This window comes from Lissotriton helveticus, chromosome 4_1, assembly GCF_964261635.1.
Source record: "Lissotriton helveticus chromosome 4_1, aLisHel1.1, whole genome shotgun sequence".
Lineage (NCBI taxonomy): Eukaryota > Metazoa > Chordata > Amphibia > Caudata > Salamandridae > Lissotriton > Lissotriton helveticus.
The window spans coordinates 299,188,691-299,202,284 of record NC_136063.1 but is presented as its reverse complement, the minus strand read 5'-3'; the positions used below and the strand labels follow the sequence as shown (position 1 = coordinate 299,202,284).

Sequence of the window (13,594 nt, the reverse complement as noted above, 5' to 3'; positions counted from 1 at the left end):
AATTCTCACTCTATCTGTGCGAATGATAAAGTAGGACTGTATCAGGGTAAAAAAAAAAAAGACTGAACTTTTAAATCATTGAAAGAGGACACTTCAGTCTCCTTCAAGAACATGCAACACTCTATGCATTCATATTTTGGGTAAAAGACTTGGTTCAACCATCGATATGAAAGACAAACAATGTGGGATCACAATCACCTTACTTTGAGGAAAAGGACATACAAACACATTTCTCAAAAAACATATAAAAAGGATTACCCCAATTATCATTTGAAAAGAAGATTTTAATTGGATTTTTGGCCAATGTAAATGAACAGATAAAACAGGATTATAAACAGGTCAAGTGTGGTTACCTTCTTGTTCCCTGATGCAGTCATCTAGTCATTTATCAAACACCGTACTAAGTTTCTATCTCTCATACTTCCCCAAAAATTATATTTCAGCTATCTCATCTGACAGCAGCGCATCAAGGAAATTTGATTTTTGTAAAACATTCCGAAATGACTTGGGCTAGAGACATATTTTGGATGAGTTGTCCACGTTACCAGATCAAAGTATTTATTTTCCCTAGGAAGGCATCAATGCTTTATCTTCCTAAAGGAAGACAGTAGAAGTCAAGAGCCTACCAAGAAAACTAAAAATCAAGGAAATGCAATTTTGAAATATATTGCTTGCATGTAAAAGGTTTACAAAAGAGGCATACTGAACTCAAAAAATATACTGGGTAATTCTAAAAATCAGTTTTTGATTCAAAATATTTCACAAACAAGATGACTATTATATGCTCCATTGATAGAGGCCAGGCTGCAAAAAATAAAAAAAATAGAGGAACCCATTCATTAAGGAGTCCTGAATTTGCATCAGCGATAAAGAAAAAAACCCATATCCAACTCAAATGGAAAGATGCTCCCAAAAGAACATTTTGAAGATATGTTAAGATGTAAAGGCTGTGTAGAGCATTGCTCACTATTTTGAAGGGTTTTTACCTCCGTTAAAATGTTTACTTTGCCTTACATCAGAAAGTTTTCTCCAGGGGTTAAATCCAACAGCGCTAGAAAGAACGGTCCTCAAAATATTATGTGCCAGAGTTCTATGTGCAACAGCATTGTTTTTTGTGAAAAGTGCTTCAAGTGGGTCACTGTTCACCTAGCCGGAATCCTTGACCCCAGGCATGCCTTCCACCTGCTGCTCCTTGATCTTCTGGAGCCCGACGCATACTAGCTGGTGGAACACCAAATCCAGATACTCCTCCTCTTCTACTAGGAAGCCATCGATACCTGGAAGCATAAAAAATGTGTGGAGCATTAGAAACAATTGTGATGCACATTTTTAAATTTAAACTTCATGGACATGGCCTAAAATTTAATGTGAACTAACGCTTTCACTTGTAATACCATATAAGCAGCAACTTCTCCGAGAGGCCTCTCATTATTATTAAAACGGATAATGTGTGAGGTTTTACAACAAGCATGGACACACCTAAACGTGCTGCACTAAGGGTCATATTATACATGCGGGGCATTTTCCTTCATTGGCTGGGCACACCTTTTAAAATGTGCGCTCAGCGCAATGAAGGAAAATGTGTCATATTATGATGAAAGTTCTGCCCTGGGGGCAGCGCATTCATGTGAAAAACGGAGCGGCTGCTTTGAAGCCGCTCCGTGTTTTCACAGTGCAGGCAGCAACCTGCATGCACTCTGCGGTGGGAATATAGATCCTCTTGCTGGCAAGTGCAGTGAGTGGACTGCACCCACCTGCAAGGGGATGTCTGGGGAGTCCATGGGAACCCTTTTTCCCAACTTCAGAGCACTGAAAGATGGCACAGTTAGTACACCTCCTAAGAGCTTTTTTGCCACTGCGCCCACGTCTGTAATAGGCAATAGCGTCTGCTGCCCTTCTGTAATACCAAAGTTCCCCCCGGGTGCGCAAAGCAGGCGCATACGCCAGTTCGCCCACAGAGAAATGTTAAAAAATCTTGTCATACCAAATGTGTGTTGTACAGGGGAGATATTACTCTAACCGTGATGCTTTCAATTGTAATAATTTCCATAAACTAACAACTTAAGCAAGGTCAACACATTTTTTTTTATTACCTTCATCACCATGAAAGAGGTTTCTTCCAAATCTGAACTTGGAAAATTACACATTGGTTGTGCTAGAAATATCTGAATGTTGGTGAGATTCACTATATTATCTGTTTTAGGATAATAGAAGTAAACGTCAGTGTCTGTGCATTTTAACCCATTACCTGCACCGCGAATTCCGCCGTGGCGCGGGGGAGCTAGGGGGTGAGCGCGGCACTTATGACGGCTCCACAAAGTCATGAATCACGGGCCGCGTGTGCTCATGACGGCGTTGTACCGTCTTGACCACGCCCACTCATTAATTCGCCCGCACAGGAAGGGAATTAGTGCCGCGTGGGCAGAGCGACAGCGGCATGACGGCTCCACGCAGTCATGAGCACACGCCTCCCGTGGCTCATGACGGCGTCGAGCCTTCATGAGCATGCAACGCATTAAAAAAAAAAGAAGAAATTAGGGGAACCTACAATACTACTCTATTCTACCTTTTTTCGCTTGATGTTCTCCACCCCCCCATCCACTTACTTTTCTGAAATTCTTCCAAATGCTTTTTTACATCATTTTTATTTTCTTAACCTTTTTGTGTATGCACATTTAAGCAGAATTAAGCGAAAACGCTAAACAGTAAAACAGAATATATTTGTAAAATAAACACTGTTCTATAATACAGAAACATTTTGTATTGCAGTATTTCTTTTTTTAGTTTCACTGATCTAATGTTGGACTGTCTTGCTATGCTTCCGTTTAATATGTATTTCACACAACAATCAGTATGTAAATTTCACTTTTATAGCTGGGGTCACTAACTATTTCAGAATTCTACTTTATTGTTCTTACATCACTCTCAAGCAAAGTCCAAACAGACTCTGTTGCTCTCTATATGGTAACTATACAATAGCTAGTGCATGAATAAAAATACCAGAACAGAAGTACTTTTAAGTTCTAATTAAAATCCCTACCTGTTGACTCTTGTTAGGCCAGTTTTTATAATTAAAAAGAAGAGAGTAAGCCTGGACTTCTTGTTTAAAAGAATACTATGGAATACAAATAAATATAGTTAAACTCACAGAAATTGCGGGGTGGACAGGAAACTCCTTCCTCCTAAATCCATTGGATATTTGAACATTAAAAAGAAGTAGAGATGGCCAACTAGGTTTCCTATTAGTTCATTGATTATGCTGCAAGAGATAAAAACAAATAATAATATTGCATTTTGCAAGAAATATTTTAAAATGTATTTTTGTACACCACACATAGGTAATGAAATCAACAACAAGCAAGGCAAATATCAATCATTTGACATTCTCCACTTCTTACAAAGATTTTTGTCATACATGTTTGAGAATGCATAATCAAACCCTTAGAAATATGTAGGAAAAAGAGTGGACATCCATTGTGCTAGATGTACTGCAATCAGTGGAGTAATATTGTAGCAAGTTAAAAAATCTAGAACTTGAGACATACGGTAGATATTTTTTGTTTTCCTTAATGTAACACTCTAGGTGTGACAGATATGCCCAGACCCGGGTCCCACGTTCACTGTTCCATTGTGCTCCAACTATACCCAGCAGGCCAACTAGTCCGAAAACAGTCAGGGTTGCTTGGGTTCCGGGTCAGAGGGTATTTGGCCTGACAGCTTGGGCTGGACGGTTTTTACTGAAGCAGGGCCAAAGCTCATGTGTTTATGTACCAGTACCTGAGGTCCCTGACCAAGGAAATCCACTTTAGGAAACAACTAAAAACATGGATCTTCAGTCTTTCAGACGAGTATGTGCTGGGTGCCATCTAATCCTGACCAATTTCATCCTCCTTTTCACTTTCCAGTTAGCGCCAGGATGCTCCTTCCGGAGCGACAGTCGCGCTCTACAAATACCATTACCAATACCAATACCAATGTCTGGTTCTGTCTGAGGTGGCATGACGACAACTAAAAATTGTATGTTGTTCTAACTAATCAATCAATCAATCAATCATGCCATTTGTATAGCGCACTACTCACCCGGGAGGGTCTCAAGGCGCTTGGGGGGAGGGGTATGCTACTGCTCGAACAGCCAGGTCTTGAGTTGTTTCCTGAAGGCGAGATGGTCCTGGGTCAGCCGAAGGTGGATGGGGAGGGAGTTCCAAGTCTTGGCAGCCAGGTAAGAGAAGGATCTTCCTCCGGCGGTGGCTCTTCGGATGCGTGGTACGGCTGCGAGGGCGAGGCTGGTGGACCGTAGCTGGCGGGTGGGCGTGTAGAAGGTCAGGCGGTCGTTGAGGTACTTGGGGCCCAGGTCGTGGAGAGACTTGTGTGCGTGGGTGAGGAGCCGAAACGTGATCCTCTTGTCGACGGGGAGCCAGTGCAGGTTCCTCAGGTGGCTGGAGATGTGGCTGCGTCGGGGGACATCCAGGATGAGTCGGGCGGAGGCGTTCTGGAGTCTTTTCTGTAGCTTGGCTGTAGTTCCGGCGTAGAGGGCGTTTCCGTAGTCCAGTCGGCTGGTGACGAGTGCCTGGGTGACAGTCTTCCTGGTCTCGGTCGGGATCCAGCGGAAGATCTTGCGAAGCATACGCAGGGTGTTGAAGCACGATGAGGAGACGGCGTTGACTTGTCTGGTCATCGAGAGGGAGGGGTCCAGGATGAAGCCCAGGTTGCGTGCGTGGTCGGTTGGCTTGGGTGCGGTGCCCAGGGCTGGGGGCCACCAGGAGTCGTCCCAGGCGGAGGGCGAAGATCCCAGGATGAGGACCTCCGTCTTGTCCGAGTTCAGTTTAAGGCGGCTGTCCTTCATCCACTCGGCGACGTCTTTCATCCCTTCGTGTAGGCAGGTTCTGGCGGTGTCGGGGTCTCTGGTGAGGGAGAGGATCAGCTGGGTGTCGTCGGCGTAAGAGATGATGTTGAGGTTGTGCTGGCGTGCGATGGCTGCGAGAGGTTTCATGTAGATGTTGAAGAGGGTGGGGCTGAGTGAAGATCCTTGCGGGACGCCGCAGATGACTTCGGTGGCCTCGGAGCGAAACGGGGGGAGGCGGACTCTTTGTGTTCTTCCGGCGAGGAACGAGATGATCCACTCCAGTGCCTTCTCTTGGATACCGATGTTGCTGAGGCGCTGGCCTAGGGTGCGGTGGCAGACCGTGTCGAACGCAGCGGAGAGGTCCAGGAGGATGAGGGCCACTGTTTCCCCCTTGTCGAGCAGGGTCCGGATGTCGTCGGTGGCTGCGATGAGGGCGGTCTCGGTGCTGTGGTTGGCTCTGAAGCCGGACTGCGAGGGGTCGAGGGATCCGTTCGTCTCGAGGAAGGCGGTCAGCTGTCTGTTGACGATCTTCTCGATGACTTTAGCAGGAAAAGGGAGGAGCGAGATGGGGCGGAAGTTTTTGAGATCGGTGGGGTCCGCTGTAGGTTTCTTCAGGAGGGCGCTGATCTCGGCGTGCTTCCAGCTCTCCGGGAAGGTGGCGGTGTTGAAGGAGGCGTTGATGATGTTCCGGAGTTGGGGTGCGATGGTGGAGTCGGCCTTGTTGAAGACGTGGTGTGGGCAGGGGTCGGTCGGTGATCCGGAGTGGATGGTGTTTATCGTGCGGGCTGTGTCTTTGGTGGTCACCGTGGTCCAGGTGCGAAGGGTGGCAGTGGGGGGCGTTGGTTCGACGGTTGGGTGCGTGGGTGGGGCGCCGAAGCTGTTGTGGATGTCGGCGATCTTGCGGTGGAAGAAAGAAGTTACAAATATTAAAATTAGATGTGTTTAGTGATCATTGCTCCCGATGATCGAACAAAATGCAATCATTTACAATACTAAATGTTGTATTTGTATTTCTATACATGGTTAAGCACTAATGTAAGCATTTCCCCCCTCGGATTTACAAGATACTAGAACATCAAACCTCCACAATAATGGAGAATGAGGGAGGAAGGGCAATACAATGAAAATTGGTCTCAGGTATAACACTTCTATTGCTCGGCCCTCAAAAGCCATGTCAGAAAAAAACCACAAGAATATGATTCTTGCATAGACGTGTTATTATTATTTTTTATGGAATTAGATGCGATTGTGAACTGTAGCTTTACATCTCTGCAGTCTCTGTTTAGAAGGAAAAATTCCTCCAAAACGTCCATCTGAAGGGGAGCAATCCTTCCATCTCAACAACAATACTCGAAAGGTCATCTTACGAGACAGATGTATGCAGGTTTTCGAAAAGAGAGCCCTGTAACATTTAAAGCGTTGAAAATACATAGGATCTTGTACATCAGTACTTAGTGTAATAGAGAACTCCAGCTAAAGAGGCGATTAGGTTTTGATAAAAAAGTACGCTCTCAGTCAAAAATTTAGAAATCAAACATGATCTATGGAACTTATGAAAGACCATGTAAAGGGGTAGTTAATATCCTGCAACTACTAGCATCATAAGCTGTGCATAAAATGGTATTGATGGAGACTGCTACCTGCAAAGTGGTAATCTTGGCACAAATATTACAACTGGAGTATATTGTATTAACTTTCCTATGAGTAACTACATTTGAAATGTACATGATTAGGGCTTTACAGAATTTGAAGCTATATACCTCTACAATAATTCAAAAACGAAAACGAGAATAAAACAATGCAAAACAAAGGCTGCATGAACAAGGGCAGAAAAGAAAGCCATCATTAAAAAAGAAACTAGATGATTTATGTACAGGAGGACTACTCTAATGGAAATTTGATGAGGAGACAAAAGTAGCAAGATAGTGCTCCCAAGTTATAGGAGACTTAATTTGCTGTCCCTTTAAAAATTGGTGTTTTCTGATTCTCAAATCCAGACTCTGAAAATTGGAAAACAATGGGTACAATTAATAAGTATGTGGTAGAGGTCTTTTAGAAAGTTGTTAACATTTGTTTATGTTCCTTATTGACCGCAACACAAGTTCTAGATGGAAAGTATAGATTTCTTCAAATCCAGCTTTGAAAACGTGACCAATGCATTCACAGCAGGAGTGGGAGACGCTACACAGCCTTTAAGTTCAAAATATTTTTTATTAGTAGGAGGATTTTTCCTTCCTCCTCTTATCTCATGTGTTGACAGAAATGTGAAGCTTTATATATTTAGAAAAACCTTGTAGTATTAAACACAGTCAAATGACAAGTGCCAGATAACAGTTGACTGCTGCACTCATTTGCGACATTCCTGTGATAGACAAATACACTGTCTATAAGCCAATTACAAATGAATTCGAATAACAAATTGATCTAATAAAATGCATAAATGAACCGCAGATTAAGTAGGTGAAGATAGTTATCCCACAGGATTGCCCACTTATTACCACCGAACACAGATCCTGAGAAAAAGATAAATTCTCTCTCAGATTCACAAACAAACATTATTATTACAGATTCATAAGAAATATGGCCTTTTGGAAATACTAATGTTACAAAACTGAGTAGATTGTCTGTTTGAAAGTAGGTGGTCAGAAACTGGTAAGAGTACTTTCATATTTGAGTCAAACAGAGCTCTACAAATACTTACGATCCACCAATGACATAGTTGAATCCAAGAATGACCCAGGGTAGATAACAGGCCTAGTGGAAACATACAAAATACCCAATGAACGAACATAATTGAACTACCTTTAATGAGTCAAGTTATATCATAGCATTCATTAATTCTGTATAATCTATTTCAGTTACAAAAGCATTTCAGTGAAAGGGGAGGCTACTCTGTCTGAAAACAGAGAAAGTAAATTTCGAATGGCATTCACAACATCTTTTGTCCTAGTACGTTTAATTTTTTTTATAGAACAGGTGGCTGAATCCCCATTTGGCAAACAGTTTGTGCCAAACAGACACTAGAGTCTGAGTACCTTCTACAGAATACTCCTAAAACTATCACATTAAATCCACCGTGAATACTATTATGACAAGACCAGAAATAGTTTTCTTATAAAAAAAATTCTATGAATCAACACAACAAGAAAACAAAAGAAAGACATTTTCCATACTCAAATGCAACAAAAAAGACATTTATTGCTTTGGTAAGTGAGCGCATGACTATATAGGTACACATTTGCTTTGTTTCTTGCTATGATTTGAATAAATTACTTACATTTTGTATCTTCTATGTAACTTAAGGTTTCTGAAGTTTACATGGTTATAGTTGTTTTCTGTGATTATGTGCACTCCACTTTATTTCTCCCCTAATGTTCAAACTGCAACTCTCCACTGTTATGACAAGTGCAAGCACTAAACTACTTTGAGCAGAGTGGGGAAATGCTGCACCAAACGTAAGCCGCATTCTGTCCCGTGTAGAGAGCAGATCAGTGGGTATTCATGAGGATACCAACCTTTTGGCCTCGGGTACATGCCCTTGCCCGCCTAAGTTAATTATGCCCATATGTACTCTTTTGTCTTCCCACTCCCGAGTACATAGTCTGCATTAAGTACTACCACTCACTATTTTAAACATATTGCAGGTAAATATTAACTTTTTTTTTATAGATTTGGTTTTGAAAAAAATGAAACAGCAATAAACAGCATTCATAGACAATACAATATAGCATTATATAGGTAGCAATATTAGAGTGGGGTTGATTTTGGTTGGGTGAGCATAACCAATAATTTCAGAAATGAGAAAAGTTCGATCCCACCTCGGTGTAGAGCTGGTGAGTATTCAATGTCGTGGTGCATGTCTGTACAACAAAGCTAACTACAATACGAAAAGCAGCAGATATGCGTCTGGTGGGTGGGTAACTCAGGAGATCCAGCTTAGAGAGGTAAGCTTTCAAAGGTTGCCATACGTTGGTGAAACTCTTTTCTTCATGAAAGCTGATGTAATATGTGTACAATCACCGGGACCTGCCAAAGTTTGTAAAACCAGGATGCCATTGAGAGGGGGTTCTGATCATTTCCAGTATAGTGCAAGGAGTGGTTTGTCATATGTTGCGTCAGTGCCCAGTTGGCGTGCGTCATGCCCTCCAGTTCCCGAGGTTTCATGCCTAGCACCAGGATGGCTACAAGTTTGCTGGGAGGGGGTATCCCAAGACCCCTTTAATATGCCCCAGGATTTCCTTCCAGTATGTTTGAATCATAGAGCAGGACCACCAGATGTGAAGGAAGATTGGATTATCAAAGCTTTAAACTGTTGTTTTCCTAATGCCATGGAGATGTTTGTTTGTCACGGTACAGGTTTTTAAACTTTTCCTTGCCATTCCTCAACATTGGTTTGTTGGTATCTATCTGCTTTAGCATGGATGGTAAGGAGAGGGATCACAAGGGAGTAGGACATCTCATATTTCAAGAAGATCTCAAAGATTTGCTATACATCAGCAGTCTTCTCCCATGCACACAGTTCCCAAAGTCATTAGGAACTCAATGGTGCAGGTGTAAGCCTGATCTGGACTCTAAATAGTAACTAAAAAAGGCAAACTATATTTCATATAGGTTTTTCCGAATTCCTGTTACAGATGCTAACTTATTGTGTTCTTTTTACAAAAGGGTAATTAATGATTAAGATTAGGTCCACTAACAGAATATTTGGACTTAGCGTAGGAGGTTTGGCTTGGTGACATTCCAGTGGGTGTAGAGGTACTGTAACAATGGGGACATCATTGTACTGTATTGTACCACATTGCTGTATTTTGGATCGCATAAATACTGCACTTTGTTTAGAGTGTAGAGAAAGCATCTTCTTTTAAAACTGCAAATTGGAGGAAACTGAGGTCTATAAAATATACTGATTTCAGAAGGCAATGGTTCCTTTTTTAGTAACCAATTCATAAAAGAGTAAGTAACTGAACAAGCTCTATCTTGGAATATGGAATCATGGAATGTTCCCAAAGGCACGAATTGGAAAGGTCTCTTTACCTACTGCGTCCTGTAGATCCCTGAAAGATCAACCTATGACAGTGATAAAAAAAGCAACCTCTTCCTTAAAAGGTCTAGGATTTTACAACCATGCGTAACAAGGTTGGGGAAAAAGTCACTGCTTTAATTTAACGCTCCTCTTTTTTACCTCCCTAGGCAGCGACTATCCTTTTGCAAGCTAATTTGCAATTAATCACATTAGATGTCTGAATTCTAATAATGTGTTATGGTTTGGGTACAGAGTTAGACTGCACACTAAAAATCATTAAAGGTAGACTCAGATGTGGTTAGAGAGGATTTGAAGAAACGTTTCTGGAGATGAGGGTACACAATTTCTTGATCTCGGAGGGTTCTCAGAAACATTATTCTTGGACAAATGAAGAACAAGAGATTACACCCAGTAATACATTTATAGAGCTCTAAAAATGTACTATATCCTTATCTAAAAGCATAACTATGCGTTTTCTGTGAACCCTTCTTCAAGAAGATTGGCTGGCATACTTTGATTTAAAACGATGGTCACCGTTCTGTGATTTCTTCACTACACAGGGAGTCTCTCCACTTAATCTTGGAAGATTGATGTTGACGATACCCGGTGTCTGCCTTGCAATCTCTCTTCAGCTCTGCAGTATCTACAATTCTCTCTAAGACTTTGCTGTTATTTTGGAGACATGCATACGACGATCCAATTAGACCACATGTTAGGGTACAGGATTAAGCAATGCTGTGGAATCATGTAAATCTGTAATGGTCGCTTTTGAACTTCTCTAGCAACTGAAATGTGTGATCGTTTGAAGTTCTTGTTTTGAATATCCTGGTGAAAACTCAGTCATGGTATTCTTTTGCAGGTGAAGGTAAAGATCATCAAACTTGAATTTAGAGGGGCTTTGTCTCAATCTCACATTTCTCTCTGTCTACTTGCTAAACTGTCGTAATCCCAGTGTCTTCTATCCAGGATGTTATGCTGAGGCTTTTACATTATCGATTAAAAATTGTCCTTTTTTTAGATACCCCCTGTACAGATAACATTTGATCTGGACACTCATTTAAAAAATAAAATAAATTGTAGCCGGGTCACCTCATGTTACTGTTAGATGCTAACCTTTTAGAATCTGGATCTTAGTAAGTACGTTTAAGACTGAAGCAGGTGTAGTGGGGTGGGAGAGTCCACAATGAACAGCAGCTGTTTACTACAGATGGTGGTAGGATCCTCTGCTGCCTTGAATTTTCAGAAAAGAATTGTCGTATCCTTCACTAGATGGACAATTTATCTTTGGTCTAGAGAAAAAGCCTCTGCGACACGTCTCAAACTAGGATAAATACTTTTTTTAAAAGGCATTTCCACCAAGGTCCTATAATTATTATTCATATGGACTTTCTTACCGGGGTGTCCCACTTACCAGCAGGATGGCACTCTAAGCTTTACCTAGATGACAACTTTGGAAAATTTGTGAAGTAGTATTATTAGTTTTTAAAGGATTGAGGGTCTGTTCCTCACAGACTGCATCTAAGAGCACTAGCAAAGAATATGTCCCTTCAATACCTGTTGCAAATGGTGAACTATACATTTTCATCATTAATAACAAATTTAAATTTAAGAATGCAGACAGGAGCTATAATTAGTGGGGGTCACACCATCTGGATGAAATCCACCTCTTTTGGAACTATTCTTACTGGCAAGATACACAACCTGCAATGACATGGAGGTTGTGGGCCATGGAGATCTTTTGTTGGGGCTTTGGAATGCCTCAAACTATGTTTGGATTTTGAAATAACTTGCATCTGCAAATCAGTTAGGGTTGGTTGATCTCAATAGTGTTTCGCTATAAATACTGATCCCTTTTCATCAAATATCAAGGTCTTGTTAAACAACCTGGCAATCCACAAGGGAAATCTGATCATAGTTGCAATGGTTTCTAATTAACAGTTTCATCAATACACATCAAGAATGAATCCACTTGGTGTGTATATTTTGCATTGTAGACCGTAGAATGTCATACTGCTTCTGGCTAAACGACAAAGTTACAATTGTTTCTAAAACCTACTATGCTGGTTTGTATTTATTTTCTCCTCCTTCATGGGTTTGTTTCTTGGCTTTTAGAAGTATTAAAAACAGAAAGAACTTTTAAACAGCTGCAGTTTTCTAATCACCCAAAACTGTGTTTTTTTAATGTTTATGATTAAAAAATATGCAATGTCTTCTCATCTGGTCATTCCCTTCAGATAAATGACTAATTCCAGATTATGACATTCAATTGATCATATAACATAAGGAGTGAACATCTTAAGACGGTTCTGATTCATCAAGAGAGCTTTCTGAGCTATGGCTGCAGTAGGCTATTTTTAAATGGGATGAATCGTAAAGCAATTGTATTTTTTCCCCATAATAAGCCAATAGAACATGCATTTGATTACTGTTATATGTTTTAAGCTAAGAATGATATATGCCTCCGGACTAACTGTAAAATTACAGTTGCTAGTCACAACAGCAGAGGAACATCAGGATTTAATTGTAGATACCGAAGTGACCATTACTTCACCTCAGCATATTCAGTGAAAGCTCCCATTTTAGTGATCATTTGCTGTTTTTCTCTTAACTCGTTACTTCCATGAGGAAAAAGCAGTTTGGAGATGGAAGGAGTGTTTTGGGAATTGCAAGAGATGCTTCTCAATTGGCTTTTAATTTACAAAATGTATGTTCTATATTCCTTTGGGGTGCACTCTGTAGCAGAGCACTTTAAGGAAAGATTTGTCCTATAATAGTTCAAATGTATTCTCAAGTCATTGGTCGTGTTGGTTCCCTTCTAGAGGTAGTTTCTTTCAGACTATTAAGACTTTCCTTCTCAGATAAATGAGGGAAAAACAAATTTTATAATCAAACTAGGGGGAAATCACATTGAGCGTCCCACAAAAGGTATGAAGTTATGGTTGAAAGGTAGGCAGAATGCTATGAAAAGAGAGAAGAAAACAGGCTCATCATATTCAAGGGATATCATAGAAAAAGACTGAGTGAGCAAAACATTCAGTTGAACTTAATAGGTCTGATTAGCCATACTCGCTCACAAGTTTAATATTCTAGTGAATTTAATCCTGTATGCTCTGTGATGAACAGGACTAAGTAACATATGGAGGGGAACGTGTTGTGTGAGTACAATACTGGTGAGAGATTACACCATTTCCCTCCAGTACTAAGAAGCCAGTTACAATGCAGGTTGTGGTTTCAATACATAAAGCAGAAATATGGATGATGAATGGTGGACGAGAAACCTTTTTGTTTGCAGTAACACTACTCACAAGTTGTTTAAAGCATACAAATTGCAGAGGCTAGTTGAGAAAGTAGACCTCGACGCAGGATTCATTCGCATTTTGAAATTATCTATCAGATAAGTGACTCTTCCAACTGGAAATGAAAAGCATCAGTGAAACCAGTATTGTGGAAAATAATGGACTGGAATAACTCACTATCTAACCATTTCTCTTACAACGTAATTAAATGGAACAGAACAGGTTGTTTAAGATTTAATTTCTTACAATTAAAATCACCAAAATGTAATTGATCCACATATTTCATCCAAAATAGTGGAGCGGGAGAGTAAGAGTCGCTTATTGTATCTGGCATTCCTTTGTCTGAAAGTATTAGATTTCCCAGTCTCTGAGAATGTTGGCAAATGGGGGGTGAGGGCACGTGACAGATGGTGTGGTGTTCATGTTTATTGT

The 13,594-nt window shown here is 40.8% G+C and overlaps 1 protein-coding gene across 1 annotated transcript in view; it reads right to left on the bottom strand.

Annotated features, from left to right (window-relative positions):
* Positions 1 to 263: 263 nt before the first annotated feature.
* Positions 264 to 13,594, bottom strand: part of DERL1 (derlin 1) — a 75,424-nt gene continuing 62,093 nt past the window's right edge. The window contains exons 6-8 of the mRNA XM_078686823.1: positions 7,545 to 7,597; positions 3,149 to 3,259; positions 264 to 1,277 (exon numbers count right to left, since the gene is read on the bottom strand). Coding sequence (XP_078542949.1) covers positions 1,136 to 1,277; positions 3,149 to 3,259; positions 7,545 to 7,597 — 306 coding nt within the window. The 3' untranslated portion in view covers positions 264 to 1,135. The remainder of the gene's footprint in view (positions 1,278 to 3,148; positions 3,260 to 7,544; positions 7,598 to 13,594) is intronic.